Genomic DNA, 15,442 nt, shown 5'->3' on the forward strand with positions numbered 1-15,442 from the left:
TATGTAATAAGGTAGACTCTGTACTTGCGCTAACTATGTCATTATATTAGTTATAAAGCTCTGGTTCCTTCAATTCTTTATGTTTTTACCAAAAATAAAATGAAAAGTAAAAGCAACTAAGCATGACAAAAATAAAATTAACCATCTGTTAAATCATTTTTTTCTTGCAGAATTAAATTAATATATATTTTTTATTTGAATAAACTTACTTAGAAAATATCCATTTTTTTTCTCCTATTATATTTCAAAATTGAGGTATTGCAAAAGATCATGTCAGTCAGAAAGCACGCATTTTCATTTTTCTCTCTTAACAAAAAAATAGCAGACTGTGGAAAAAACTGTCCAGATACAAAGAGTAGTGCATAACAAATGTCTATCGTAGAGAAGGAACGAACATAGAAAACGCATCTGGGTGGGTAAAGAAATCTCACAAAAGACACCCAGAATTCACTTTCATAGGGATCAGTATTATTACTCACAATTTGCCTCATTATTCATTTGTTTTAGTTTATTTTTCCCCAACAGTAAAAAAAAAAAAAAAAAAAAAAAAGTAGTTAATTACATCAGTTTCCTTTTTTTTCAGAAACAAACACAACTTTCCATCCTAAAGCTGACAGTTTGTGACTAAAAACCAAGAAAGATGGACTGCAGGGGGGGTTGTTACCAGCACAAGACAATCGCAACAAACAGAGAAAGGGGACAGGACACGTATGTACTTGCAGTTTTGGGGAGGATCCACGTGGATTTGTCCCTAGTACTGCCAAAAACCAGTGTAGCTAAGCCCCAAGCTCAGATCACACTCAAATCAACCCAAGGTTCCACAGCCAAAACATGGCTTCTCTACATTGCATCTTTTTTTTTTTTTTTTTAAACTGTGCCACCTTCTCAAACCCAAAAACCCTCGCCCACCCCAATTATGCTATACTATAGCTTCTCAGGTTTTTGTTACAAAAAAAACAAACTGTCCACCATTTTAGCAGGTCATTATTTCTACTTCAAGCTTTGCAGGAAAAAATCTGGATATAAACATAGCTAGCACACAATGTTCTGGCAATGTTATTCCAACGTTCTAGCCGAGTTTTTGAAACGTTAACTGCGGAACCAAGCGGGGGCTCCTTACCTAAGTACCGCACGTTTCCATTGCAGACAGTTTGTATTAGCGCCAGTGTTCTCTTTTCTCTCTTTCCTTCTGTTTTTTTTTTTTTACTCTCCCAAAAATACTCTACCTAGTTAGTCGGGCCAGTGGGGAACATGGCTGTCGTTATGGTAGTGTTTTGGCGGATTAAGTATCGAACATGAAAGCTCTTTGGTTTTTGGGGGGGATGTGACAATATGATTGGTAAAAAGTTAGAGAGTCAAGCTCACCTCCTATGATCCGTGCTTTGTGTACGTGTTTGAGAACTTTCTGAAATGTGTATGCGTTAGCGTGAGGTTGTATGTCCAAAATCATGAATGCTTGTCTAAATATAAGAGACAGAGGGAAAATGATCTGGGGAGAGACTGTGTGCATGAATGAAGTGTGAGTTTGTGTGTGTGTGTGTGTGTGTGCACTTGCATGTAAATATGTCTACATACACTGGTTATGAAGTTTCACAGGACTTCTATGTCAGACATCAATAACAGTTAAAGCGAATCACAGTTCTAGGCATACTCAAACCTAACTACGCATTGTATAAAAAATTGCACAATTATATTAACAATCACTGCAAAAGTACTTCAACTATTATAGACAGTTTGTTTGAAGGATATCCTACATCTAAATTTGCTCATGATTACGCAAGTTTTTGACTTCTGGTAAAAGCTCGCTACTGTGATATCAGCGAGCCACTAAGCACGGGTTTTACTGGAGGGCTAGTTAGATAGCATTTTATTTTTTTTTTTTCTTCTCATGGTTTAGTTTTTTCCCCCAACTTCCCCTGTCATGCCCACTGTCCTGCTCTAACGGCATTTATCTATCACATTGTGCAAAAACAAAGTGGGTCGAGTTGACTAGCAGACATGATACTGAAATTCTATTGCATGCAGCAACCTGATTGAGACAGACATGCAGATAAGGGGCAATTACCCACCCATCCCCTTAAAAAGAAAAAAAAAAAATTAATAACCCCACCAATACAGAGAGTCACACAGAGACTGCCCCCTCCCCTCCCCAAGCCAGCCTGTCATCTTTAAAATCAGGTTCCCCCACCATATTCCATACACACCCTAGCCTGAATAAAGTACTATGGTATCAGTTCATACCATGGATTTAGCAGCAGAAGCTATTGCAGCATTACATTTACATAACACTAAAAAAATAATATTATTAAAAAAATAAAAGCCTAAAAAATGTATTAAAAGCAAAAGGAAAAAAAAATCTGATTGCGTTCATGAGGTATTAATATTTTCAAAAATGGAGAGCAAATATAGGTATGGTTATTCTAATTTTGGGTGTTCTCTGTCTCTCTTTGAACTATATTATAATGGAGAGTTATTCAATTTTGCTACAGTTTATGCCGCCTACAGTTGTTTTTATTAATGTAATTGTTTTATTTTACCTTTGGTAATTTTTTTTTAACTAGGGGCAATCTCCTACCATTGCTGAAAATAAGTGCATGCTTCTTTCACAAAAAATTAATTATCTATGTATGGATAGATAGATATTAAACAAAAATATATACTTTGTTTAAATATAGACGTATAGTTTCACTCCTGTATTAACCTAATGGTGCCCAGAAAGGAACACTGACCCACCAAAATCAATGAAGAAATAAAGGAAAATAAAACTAACCTCATAAAAATCTTTCATTTTCACAACAGAGCTAACATAATGAGCGTGGTCTGTATAAACTCCTGTTCCAAAGTGCAATTTCAGAGCAGACAGACTTTGTTTCTGTTTTTAAATGTTGACTTGCAGAGAATATACTCAAAGACTTTAGAGCTGTGAATTTTTTTTTTTCTTTTTGTTATGAAAAGAAAAAAAAAAAAAAGACCCATGTATATGTAGTTGTCGTCGTTCTGGTAGTCATGGTGAAGGAGTATGGTGGTGGTGGCGGTGGAGGTGGTGTTGGTTGGGGAGGGGGAGGGAGGAGGAGCGGGGGCTGTCTCCTGTTGGGTGATATCTCCATTTGGGGTGTGGGGGAGGGGAGGAAGGGCAGCCCACAAAACTTCCCTTCCATCAGCTCCAGCGGAAGGAGACGTGGCGGGGGCGGTCGCCCCCCTCTTTAACCAGTGGTTTGTGGAACTCTCTGCCGGCACGGGAGTGGATGCTGGCCCAGCAGTACTCGCAGTAGTACTGCAGACAGGTGACGTTGGCACAGAAGAACGGGGCAAATTTGCCCCCACAGCGCGCCCCCTGGCATTCATCACACATCTGGTCATCCAACACATACGGCTTCACCTCCACCTGTGAGAAGGAAAGAGCCAGTCACACATCAGCACTGCCTTTCTGAGTGTGTGTGTGTGTGTGTGTGTGTGTGTGTATGTAAAATAGGAACAGGACTGGATATACATGCGTATTTTCATAAGCAAATGCAAGACAAGGTTCACTGGGTTCCTTGTCCCTGTGTCTCGTTTCAATGTTTCATAATCTTCACTCCGGTTGTGTGTGTGTTTATGAGTGTGTGCTTGACTTGTTGACATATATAGACTACACTCCGACAATACCCTATAGTATGCAAGGAAATCAAACCTAGCATTTTAACAAACACCAATATTGCTATTTCTAAGTGTACATGTGGTTTGTCGGTCAAATTATACACGAGGCGACTTACACCACTGCTCCATAGAGAACAGAAGGGAGTCTTGCACTTTAACAATCTAGCACCAGCACAAAAAAAGAGGCAAAGAGTGGGACTCTTGTGTCTCCATAGAGACAATTGGAGTGGCTTGGGTGAACCGGCCCAGTGAACAAACAGATCAGCACCACATCCTGACACACTGATTACTGGCTACATATCCGTCCACCCCGTCCACCCACGGAGAAACACAGAGCAGTCTCTCTCTGCCAACTGTACCTTTCTTCCAGAGATACGCCACCTGAGAGACCTGTTGGATGAAGGGATGTGTGTGTGTGTGTGTGTGTGTGTGTGTGCGTGTGTGTGAGTGAGAGAGAGAGGGAGAGAGATATGAGACTCTCTCTAAATAGAATAGAATAGCAACGCAGGTTTCCGTGTGATCACTGCTTTGCTTCAGAGAAAATAACCACACATATTGATCAAAACTCCACATTCTACATACACACAAACACACACACACACACACACACACACACACACACACACACACACACACACAGACACAGACAGACACACTCTGTTCTGTTTTACGCTGACTGCAAGGCATAAATGCTCACTGCAAAATGATTGGACATTTCATTTCATATGGTTTTGTGTGCCTGTGGCCATCTCTCAGCCGCTGTCAGGTTTTCTTACTGGGCGCAGAGGCTCAGTCTTCACATGGAGTGGCTTCACGGCCCAATTACACAGCTGTGTGAAATGTCACAGTCACCTTTGTGGCTAAATGTCGTCCAGGTGCTAAAAGGTAATTACACTCTCGCTTTCTCATAAATATCACACTTCAAAAAGACCAAATCAAGGCTGAGAACGGATCACAAAACCATCCAACTGGAAAAAAAAAAAAAGAGACAGAGTGAGCTAGAAAATATGCTTCTGACAGACACAGCTAACAATCAAAATATGGAGTTATGTACTGCTTCAGGAACCAGAGGGAGTAAGACACAGACTGGAGTAATTGTGCATTGAAAGTGAAAAGAAATCTTTTCCTGTCATAAGGCTTACAGACAGACTCAAACAACCGCTTTTTTGGTTCGTCTCAAGTGACTCACGCATGAAATCTGTCAAGAAATGGTGAGCTTGAGGTAAAAAAAAAAAAAAATCCATTATACATCCCTTTCTCCATTCCAGTCAGCCACAGAGCAGACATCCTCAAGTTCCACAAATCAAAAACAATTTGACGGATAAAATTCAACCCGGGAGATCATCAGTGGCATTTCAGTTCAGTGTTTCTATATTCCAGCATCCACCAGACAAATGACTCTTCCTCTTCCCTCATACACCATTATTCTTTAACACACTGCATTGAGCCAATGGGACTTTAGGATTAAAGGACTCAGACATGCCTGCTGAACGGCTAGGACAATTACATACTGTCCAGAGGTTCCCTGTGACCGGATCTAAGAACCATTGACATTGAATAAAGAAACAGAAAAGCCATATAGTTCTGATGACAACCCTGGCAAAGGCATGCACGCTTAGCCACGACCTCTGTCTTCCCTCCCATGGCAGACATCCAGTCTTGGGGTTGGTCACAAACGGCCGTGACTCTACGGGCTAACATGCCAAAAATAGCAGTGTAGCAGTAGAAGACGTGTATGCAGAGGGGAGTAAAGACCCATAATTAGCTAGCCAGTGTCTGAGACATCAAATGGCTGTCAGTCATCCAGAGGCCAACGGTCACGATGATTACACGGCTTCTGATGGGCTTTCCGTGTGTGTGCTCTTCGCCTCTTCCAGTAGACTGCCAGAAACCAGTATATAGTGGTTTCCAGGGTGTAGAGAGTCTAGCTTTAAAGTACAACTCACTCAGTACGACTTTATCCTCTCTAAAACAAATTCTCTCTGGTATGAAAAGATCAATGGGAGTCTTTCATGTACGGGTTTTGGATCTGTTCTATGTAATGCGCCACTCAGCTGTGAGCCAGAAGAGTACACGTTTGATGACTAATTCCATATTACCATAAAGATGTGGTGAAACTCGCTTAAATTCAAGTTCTGTTCTGGTTGTATTGTCCTACCGATCATTGAAGTGGTATTTTTCAAAATGTATGATTCTCTAAAAAAAATACACAGCATTTTCCAGAGCTAGGAAAAGGTCTTTTTGAAATACGGCTATATCTATCTTGTCTATCTCTGCAACCTCGACTGGACTGGATATTCCTATGCAGGTAAATATATAATATACAATATTTAATACTTATGATACACTGCCTCTGTTCCATCGGCTGTACTCACCCGTTTGTCAATGTCATTGTGCTGCAACTGGACGAATCGTGCGCTGATGGCAGCGATGTAGCTCTGCTGATTGGAGAAAGCTACACGACCCGCCCCCTTCGGGTATTTGAGCTCCGGATCAGTGTCAATGCCAGCGTAGCACACGCCCCCATACAGTCGGTCCATTATCATAGCCAACTCCACTGTTAACAGACAAAGAGATTATCAGCAATTACCCCAATGACTGTTCGACAACTACAAGGCAAACGTACTAAAACTTTCATGTGCAATATTAAGAAGCTTATGTATAAACTGGTCAGTGATTGTTCAAGATATTTGGAAGGTGCCAGTCTTCAATGTTATCATTTTTTGCATATCCAAATAACGTTGTTGATTTTTGCATGGAGAAATAATGGTGGTAAAAGAATGCCGTAATATGCTGCGAGCAGAAAATGTTTCAGTTTAATCTGACAAGGTTTTTGGTCTGCTTGGTGAGTTAGTCATAGGTGCAGGTCGAACTGACGGGCTTATGAAATTTATCACCTCTCTCACAAAGGAAAAAGAGAGAAGAGAAAACTAACGTTCATAAATGCCTCTACCTGCACGAAGGGGTCGTGGAACTCCCCCGACAAAAATGGTCTTTCTGGGATCCAACGGTTGAGAGCCATCCATCACAAAGTCACTGTCACTCAAATTCCAGGGGCGGATTTGGACCTGGACAAGAGTGATTGTTAAACATGTTGTCAAATTTATCAGCTACTCTCTTTCATTTTTTAAAAACCATGATAGTTAAGACTGTTTGGTCGAATAGACTGAATGGTCTGGTGAAGTTTAATCGACTCTTAGAGTCAAGTAATTCTAGTAGAAACCAAGTTTTTGTGGCTATGGTGGTCGTGGGCTCTGCAGACAGGCTTGAGACTGCTGAAGTTAAACTCACTGGTTTATCTTTGATGGTGGGACTGGAGACACATAGGTAGAGTTTGCCATCCTCTTCAATGCAGGCATCAATGAGGGCCTGCACAGAGCTCTCCTCCTGGAAGAGCAGGAAGGCATAGCCTGGGAGGGAAAGGAGAGAGAGAGAGAGAAATGTCAGAAAAGAAAAGACAGTCCCTTTTACATAAAGAACTACTGATATTTTTGAAAGCATTCTTAACAGGGCGATCTGTGTTTGAATTGAGAAGACTGGGGCATTTTCTGTCAGTTCAGTTTAAGACAGCAGGACTACAGTGCAGTCATAGCAGACTCATCTCCTGCCATATATTTACAAATAAAACTACAAAAAAACCAAGAGCAGCATCCAACAAACGCTTGAATGTGCTCATTAAAAACAATACTGAAGCCCTCTGTACAGAAACAGAATATTTCAACAACAGTGAGTCCTTTGCCATAGTTTTGATTAAAAATCCCTACAGTGCTATTACAGCATTCCAGTGAGTCCATAAAGCACCGTCTCTGGCATATGGCAAATGCAGGACTGGGTTTGCAGGGAGAGCTCCCAGTCCCGAGCCCAGCTGGAGCATGTGGCCACGTGCTAACGAGGCATATGGGATCGGGTCCGGGCTAGACGGTGACAGGAGAGACTGCGTGTGCGTGTCAGCTGACTAAAGAGACGGCCGGTTTTAGCCCAGAGAATTCTGCTGTGGGACACACACAGGGGAGATGGAAAGCTCTGGAATGTGCAACTGTCATGCTTTACTTTCAGCATTCCTGGGTAGAACCACTGCTGACAGTGGGGGCGCGGGGGGGGGGGGGGGGGGGGGGGGGTCAAGTTGGACGATGCTATGTGAGAAAGAATAGGAGTGAAAGTGTGTGTAAATGAGTAAGCCAACAGGTCAGTCTAACCCAGCAGGAGATGTCAGGGGAAAAAAGCTCTTACTCAAGCTGTTCCAATCATAACAACTCTTCAAGTGCTGGGGACATTAGTGTCGGACCCTTATCCTCTCAAACATGCACACACGCGTATGTGAGAGACGTCACACAGAGCACTTGAGCATGCCTCTCTGAGCTCTTCTCCGGTTCACATCCTGTACTCTTCCATCTTCAAACTCCATGCCCCAACAAAACACACACACACACACCCTACTGCTACTGCAGTCCACACACAAGCACATGTTTTGGATGCTCTGAGCTGAGCGAACACTTATGAGCACGGAGGGGGCGAGAGAGAGAGAGAGAGAGAGAGGCTCTGCTGGGGTCATCGAGCCCTAAATCCAGAGAGCATGACCCGACAGATGAAGCGTGGTGAAACACAGAGGACAATGGCTAGTATGATGTTTAACTGATGACGTTACATTTCCCTGGGCTGCTTGAAGGTCACCAAGCAAAGAGAGCAAACAAAACAGAAACACACACACTGACAGACAGAGAGAGAGAGAGAGAGAGAGAGAGAGAGAGAGAGAGAGAGAGAGAGACAGAAAGAGAGATGAGAAGTTTCCTCAGTCACTTTACCTTAACTCGTATACAGATAAAGAACAGGCACATTCACCACAAATCCACAGTACGGCCATTCAAAGAGAGGCACAGCCTGGACACAGTCCACACACTGTATCACTGATACTGATGTCTAAGCTAAGGGCAGGAAATCTCCCGCTATCTACCAGCTTTCATCACCCAACCCCTCAGAGACTGCCATACAGTACACCACACAGTGCAGATACACACAGCCTATCAGACAGAGATGGACCAGTGTTCAGTGCCCTGAAACTGGGTAACTCACAGGTCTCAAAGTTCTTTCACTTTACTGTTGTTAGCATGAAGGACAACTGGTGCCTGTGTACAAATCATGTGCTTTATCATTTTACAGCCTCAGGGAGAGAGAGAGAGAGAGAAAAAGCTATGGTAGTGCTGAGAGAAAGAGGGAGGGAGAGAGAGAGAGAGAGAGAGAGAGAGAGGGAGAAAGAGGGAGAGAGAGAGAGAGAGAGAGAGAGAGAGAGGGAGAAAGAGGGAGAGAGAGAGAGAGAGAGAGGGAGAAAGAGGGAGTGAGAGAGAGAGGGAGAGAGAGAGAGAGAGAGAGAGAGAGAGAGAGAGAGAGAGAGGGAGAGAGAGGGAGAGAGAGAGAGAGAGAGAGAGAGAGAGAGAGAGCGTCTGCAGTGCGAGAGCTCAGGGAGATGAGCCAGTAAGTGTGGAGGCACACAGGAAGGAAGAGGGGAACGCCGTGTTCTATCCCAGTCCTGAGAGGGACTGGCCGAGGGTAGGGAAAGGGGAAAATGATAGTGAGAGGGGGGAAAAGGAGACAGAGTTTTAGGGACAGAGAGGATTAAGGGATACACATTAAGGACAAAGCAGAAAAAAGTGGACAGTGTCTTAAATCTGTGTAGGAAAAAATAACAAGGAAAAAGAGAAGAGAGAGTTGGGAGATATACAGACAGAGGAGGGTGGATGGGATAACAGTCAATGTTTGGCTCATATTTGGAACATCGTGTTCCCTCTTCGGATCAAAGCTCCGCTTACACTCTACACACCATGCTGTGTTTAATAAAAATCATATTCACACTTATACATACTCTTCTAATTAAAACATGCTCACATTATTATGTAAGAGCTATAAAATCTCAGTGCTCAAGTAGTTTTCTCTTTCTTTATTTCGTTTCTTTTTTTTTTTTTTTTTCCCTTTTCTGTGAGGGTTTGGCACAAGCTGGCAGTAAAACCACGTCCTACTGTGGCCTGTCAGTCTAAAGAGTCCCCAGGCAGTCTAAGAGCAAGGCTTTAGCTGTACACCCGTCTTAAGCAGTGCTAACAAGTGCCATGCGCTACTGTGGCGAGGTTCTGTGCTGCAATCCAACGAGATGGGGAACTGCAACAGCTTGCAACTTCACACAGCGCTGAGGGGTGTGGTAAAGTAACACTTTACATAAGCGCAAAACTGAGGGTTATGGCATTTTAGCTTTACCCTAACATAGACCTCAGGATTAATTTGGCTTTAGGCTAAGTGGACCTGAGGGCTAAATTGATTTTGCGTTAGCACATAGCTGACGGCTCCGCCGGCTTTACGCCACGGACTGCAGTGGCTCGTGCTGGAGATTTATAGGGGCACCGCTGAGCTCCAAACTGCACCCAGGGAGGAAGCAATCATACACAGAGACTCACGCAAGCGTGCAGGCACCTGCGCGCACACACACGCAGACACATAAAAATGAAAAACGTTCGCATTAAAGGGAAAATGATGTATGAATACCATTCTTAAGAACTGACACTCCTATCTACAAAAGGAGGAAGGGGAGGGGGGGTGTAACTCTTTCAAAACAGTTATCTGATATTTAAAAAGAAACAAGTGTATGAGGAGACAAGATATGGTGTCTAAACCCTGCACTCTCTGACATTCCACATCCTTCAGTGAAAGAGCCAGAGTGTTAGGTTTGTGTTGAATCCAAGCGATGCTATCGGGAAGGAGATGAACTCCTCCCTTCTCTGCAGTGTCACACTCTGTCTGTTTGGATTTATAGGTGTCTGTGTGGAAGTGGAAATCAACCACAGAGACCGGGATCATCTCTTGAGTCTTAGAGAGGTATAAATCAAAGGCGCGGGCCCTCTGAGAGCGTAGGAGTCGGGTGGAAAAGGAGAAGAACCAGACCCATATCTCTGTTAAGCCATTTTCTCTAATGCTAACATCAGTCTTTTCCCAATCTGGGCCCTGTCTTCACTGGACCAGAACAACTGTCATCTCAGTCTCGCTAAATCCGTCCCGGAGAGTTGGATGGAGAGGGAGTTGGGAGGGGAAGGAGGGAGGGAGGGAGTGGCAAGTGAGAGAGGAGGTATAGCGGAAGAGAGAGGATGGTGGAGAAGGGAGACAGAGAGAGGGAGAGAGAGAGAGTCATCCCATCCACCCACAAGGCTCTCGACCACAAAGAGTAAATAAATGTACCACTGACAGTGACAACAACGATGAGAGGAAGAGAGATACATAGAAACAAACATCCCAGCCTAAATCATTACAGTGTTTATGTATCAAGAGCTGAGCCAGCAAAACCTGGAAGCTAAAACAAACTGTTAGCCGCAATCCACAGAGAAGCCCACAAACGTTCCATTCAAACTTTGCATGTTAGTTATTCACAGTACATACACCCTGTTCAGAACTTCAGGGGTGGGGAGTTCCTGTCAATCAAGCAAACGTCTAGGTAACACGGCGTAATGGCAAAACAAGACAAGCAGTCCATACAGCTGACACAGCAATTTGAAGCAACTGGCAGTAAAACAGCGAAAACAAGGTGGTAACGATTGAGACAGATCCCATCAACAGCACAGCCACTGACACAGTCAATATCTCTAACTCCTGCAAAATAACCAAGAGATTTCTGGACATGAGCACCAAATCAGCAAAACTGATTAAAGTCATATGTTAAAGCATGTAAAAAAAAAAAATGAATGCATAAATAAGAGAGTCTTGATCTGTGGTCTTTCTGCATCTAAGAGAGGATGGCCCATAGAATTACACAGAAGACTATGACCTGGGCTGATCACAGATAAATAATGATGGGCTAGGCTCTTCAGAGGTTATAAAGAAACGTGACACAGTGAAACGTGACACTGGCCAAAAAAAAAAAAAATTACTCAAATACCTAATACTATAGTCCAAATCTAGTATTTAAAGTCCAACTCCAACACAAGTAATTTGACATAATATTCTCTCCTTAAGAATGTCACTGAGCACTGAGGCCTAGGCCAAACACATCGGCCTGAACATTGTGCTCCAAGCACATGTTAACGGCCAACTGAAACACATGTGACACTTTGCAGCATTTCCATCTCTTAAACCTAACACAGACAGCTTAACGCTATACTTCCAATCCTGACATATGTTGCTTAACACTGTACCTCTGACCAGGGCACATACTGCTTAAAATTGGACTCGTAAGCTGAACACATGTAACCGAACGGTGGGTTGGAGGCCCAGTATGAGTCAGTGGACAGGCAGGGTTTCATTAACGCTCAGAGACACACAACTGTTCCCTTTACACTCCTGTGTACTGAGAGAGAGTGACCACCATCTTCCATTCCCTCAGCCTGGAGACACTTTTAAATACGAGGAGAGATTGATGAGCACTTGACAGGAATTCCACACCTGCGGAGCACCAGTTACAGACCGAGGAAAAGAGAAAGGGAATGTGGGAGCGTGTGCACGTGCACGTGCACACACACACACACACACACACACTCTCACACACAAACGCAGAAGCACACATGCCACATGTATGCAGATGGACAGAGAAAAGATATAAACAGGATAGCTTTGTTTGTGTAATTATGCCTGCACACAGAAAACTACGCAGAGAATTTCAGCATTTCAGAAACACTGTATACCTGCGATTATTTTACTATTAACATATTCATATGTTAATGAATGTATATTTATATTCATATACTCATACTAAGACCATATGACAGGCATCTCTGTATACAGACAATGCAAACATTCAACCAGTCTCATCCATCTGTCAGAATAAGCCAGAACCAGCCATTGCCCTAAATGGATGCTACACTCTTTAGTCTGAGAGAGAGAGAGAGAGAGAGAGAGAGAGAGAAAGGCATTTATTTTAGCGCCGTGTTCTTTAATTCTGCAAAAGAAGAGAGAACAGACAAAATGTGGACCTGGCAGGGTTTTCTCAGCCTTACCAGATGCAGAATATTACCATCTGTCTGAGGAATGCTTGCTATTTCCAGCCTGGTTTTCATAGCTTCCCTAATATGACACATGCTCCAGCCATTCACAGTCCAGCAGCAGAAAGACAAGGCCTGCACGAGAGCCTGCCCGCTCTGATTGCCTGTCCAAATTCAACTCAAACAGCAGACAGAGCCAAAGATACTCTCAGACTTTCCAGGTATTCACACAAACACTCCAGTCTTCCAGCAGGAAAAGCTCTTGGTAAGTATGTATGCGAGTGTGTGTGAATGTGTGTGTAAGACTGAGAGAGACATAAGGAAAGAGAGTTGAGTGAGAAAGTGAGAAGTGTGTTTGTGTGTGAGTGTCTATGTATAGGAAAGGGAGAGAGAGAAAAAGAAAGAGAGTGTAAAATACATAGAGAGACATAATGTCTTTAAGCATATGAATGTTAGTCTGAGAGAGTAAGTCTGTATGAGTCTGTGCATGTCTTCACCATGTGATCGCTGCAGGGGGGGGTTTGTATTGACAAAGACATTTTTGGCTAAGCCCCACTTCACACCTAATCAATTACATCCTTTTAACAAACAGGTTTTTTATCCATACTGGGAGAAGAAATGTGCCATACAATTTGGTTACACTGAGATTACTAACGTAAGGAAATACCAAGTACAAGTCAAATACAATAAGTCGTAGAACAATCTAAAAAATATATACATAGCCAAGCGGCACAATGCAAGTTCTTTTAAAGTTCAGCACACTTTGTGTTTAACCTCTTGACAATGTCCACAATAACGGACATAAAACCATTAAGGGAGGATTTGGCCTTTCTCTGAGAGCCGTATATGGTTGAGGGTTGGTACTGTGGTGGAAAGCAGGGCTTAGCTGCGTGTTATTTTTATGGTCTAATTACCTTTTGGAGGAAAGTAGGACTTGCTTTCAGCTTTATGAGGCCAGTCCACCACCAGGTGTCCATAGCGACGGAAACTGTTGGTGATCTCATCTATAACAGAAAGCCAAAAAAAAAAAAAAAAAGAAAGAAAGTATTGTGAGGTATTGTGACAAATGTGGAATCCAGACAAAAAAGACTGTTACATCAGCCATCGTTACTGTGACTCCTGTTTTGTCCCATATCCAGGAGGAAGGATCTGTTCTGATTTTGAATGGGCGTACTGGGGCGTGTACTACCACATCTGGAGCTCAACGTTGCTCCTTCTCTTATTACTCTTCACGTTGTGCCGTGAGCTCATTATCCATGATGAAAACAGGGTTTTGTTTGTGTGTGTGTGCGTGTGTGTGGGTGGGTGTGTGCGCGTGTGTGTGTGTGTTTCAAAAGCCATATTTCCAGATTTCTCATGATTCTTTTCCCTTTGGCACTCTTCGCGCGCTCTGGGAGAAAACTATCACAGATGATCTTAGGCAGCCTGCGTCTGTTCGCTGCCACACAGGCCAGATTTTACACCCATCCAGCACCAGCAAACAAAAACCCCAAAAAACAAACAAAAAAAGACCCCCTGCTAAACCCTGATATCATTTCATTTAGATACCATTTAGGACACTGCAGTAATATGCAATGGTGTAATATGATATTAACAAGGCAGTTGGTTTTGATCATTATGATACCAAAAGTACAACATCATCAGTTAACAGACACCTGTTCAAACCTTCAGCTTTAAAATTAGAGCAATGGTACAGTACCGACACAAGCACACGCTGTAAAATGTCTTCTTAAGCGCTCTAATTTAAAGTATATTTTTATGTAAAGAGAAAATCAGTCCCACAGTAGCCTTGTAAAAATGAGAGGGTTCTTTCATTTTGTTGTTGGTCTGGTTTTCTGCCCATGTACCTTCGTCTATATCCGGGGGGAGTCCACCCACAAACACCTTTCTGGAGTAACGCTCCATCCTCTCCCCGTTCTGACAGCGCGTCGGTGAACTCAAGCCTGGGGTCAGGGACTGATCGCCGTGGCCATCATCAAGAAAACCGTCCTCAAACGGAAAGAGTGACGAGCGACCTGAGTGGAAAACCCGAGACAGCGAGAGAGACAGAGAGAAAAAGAGAGCGAGAGAGTGAGAGAGACAGATAAAGGGAGATACAGAAAAGAAAGCATGGGATAGGGGGATAAAAGCATGAAAAGTGAGACCCAAGGGATGAGAGGAGAGGAGAGGAAAGAAGAGAAGTGAGCCAGCGAGAGAAAGACAGAGAAAGAGAAAGAGAGAGAGAGAAATGAACGTATGCATGGCGAGCACAAAAACAATGAGAAAAGGAAAAATGAGTCTAATTGGCCCTCTTCTAGGGGGTTCTTATGTGGTCTATTCATATGAAAAGTGTGGCCGCATGCTCCGAAATACGTCTCTTATATCGACTAATGCAGTCCATCATCTGAAGCACTAAACAGATCCGCCAGCCCAACTCTCCAGCATACGGGAGACCACAAAGCCCGATAGATGCAAATGTCTGCATTACACATATACATCTAGTGCAGCTGGACCAGATTCTACTGTTACGACTCATTTCCTCTGGACTGCTGGGCACACTGACGGATGCTTCAATTTCTTTATTGAATTGGATGCTTCTACTCTTGACTGCATATGAAAAGCAAAAACAGGCTCAGAGCAGCAATCTCTCCGGGATTTATAGCGCAAATCAAAAGAGCATGGCTTTACGATCTCTAAAATGAAATAGACACAGTAATCTACAAAGTGGGTTTACCAAATGGAGTGGATTGAATTCAACACTGGGATTTAAAAGTGTGTTATGAATTTATCTAATCTGTATTGTGGGAAAAGAAAAATATATAAAAAAAAAAAAAAAAAAAAAACATGTATTAGAAGTACACAGAGAGAGAGAGAAAAGA

At 42.9% G+C, this 15,442-nt stretch overlaps 1 protein-coding gene across 7 annotated transcripts in view; it reads right to left on the bottom strand.

The window, feature by feature from the left end:
• Window positions 1-2,376: 2,376 nt before the first annotated feature.
• The window catches only part of cpeb3 (cytoplasmic polyadenylation element binding protein 3), a 34,802-nt gene continuing 21,736 nt past the window's right edge, over window positions 2,377-15,442 (bottom strand). For all 7 annotated transcript variants that reach the window (XM_030770855.1, XM_030770854.1, XM_030770851.1 and 4 more), the window contains 6 exons: window positions 14,432-14,599; window positions 13,499-13,588; window positions 6,928-7,046; window positions 6,590-6,704; window positions 6,012-6,193; window positions 2,377-3,385 (listed from right to left, as the gene is read on the bottom strand). In XM_030770855.1, coding sequence (XP_030626715.1) covers window positions 3,158-3,385; window positions 6,012-6,193; window positions 6,590-6,704; window positions 6,928-7,046; window positions 13,499-13,588; window positions 14,432-14,599 — 902 coding nt within the window. In that variant the 3' untranslated portion in view covers window positions 2,377-3,157. The remainder of the gene's footprint in view (window positions 3,386-6,011; window positions 6,194-6,589; window positions 6,705-6,927; window positions 7,047-13,498; window positions 13,589-14,431; window positions 14,600-15,442) is intronic.

The sequence above is a fragment of the Chanos chanos genome, chromosome 4, assembly GCF_902362185.1.
Source record: "Chanos chanos chromosome 4, fChaCha1.1, whole genome shotgun sequence".
Classification (NCBI taxonomy): domain Eukaryota; kingdom Metazoa; phylum Chordata; class Actinopteri; order Gonorynchiformes; family Chanidae; genus Chanos; species Chanos chanos.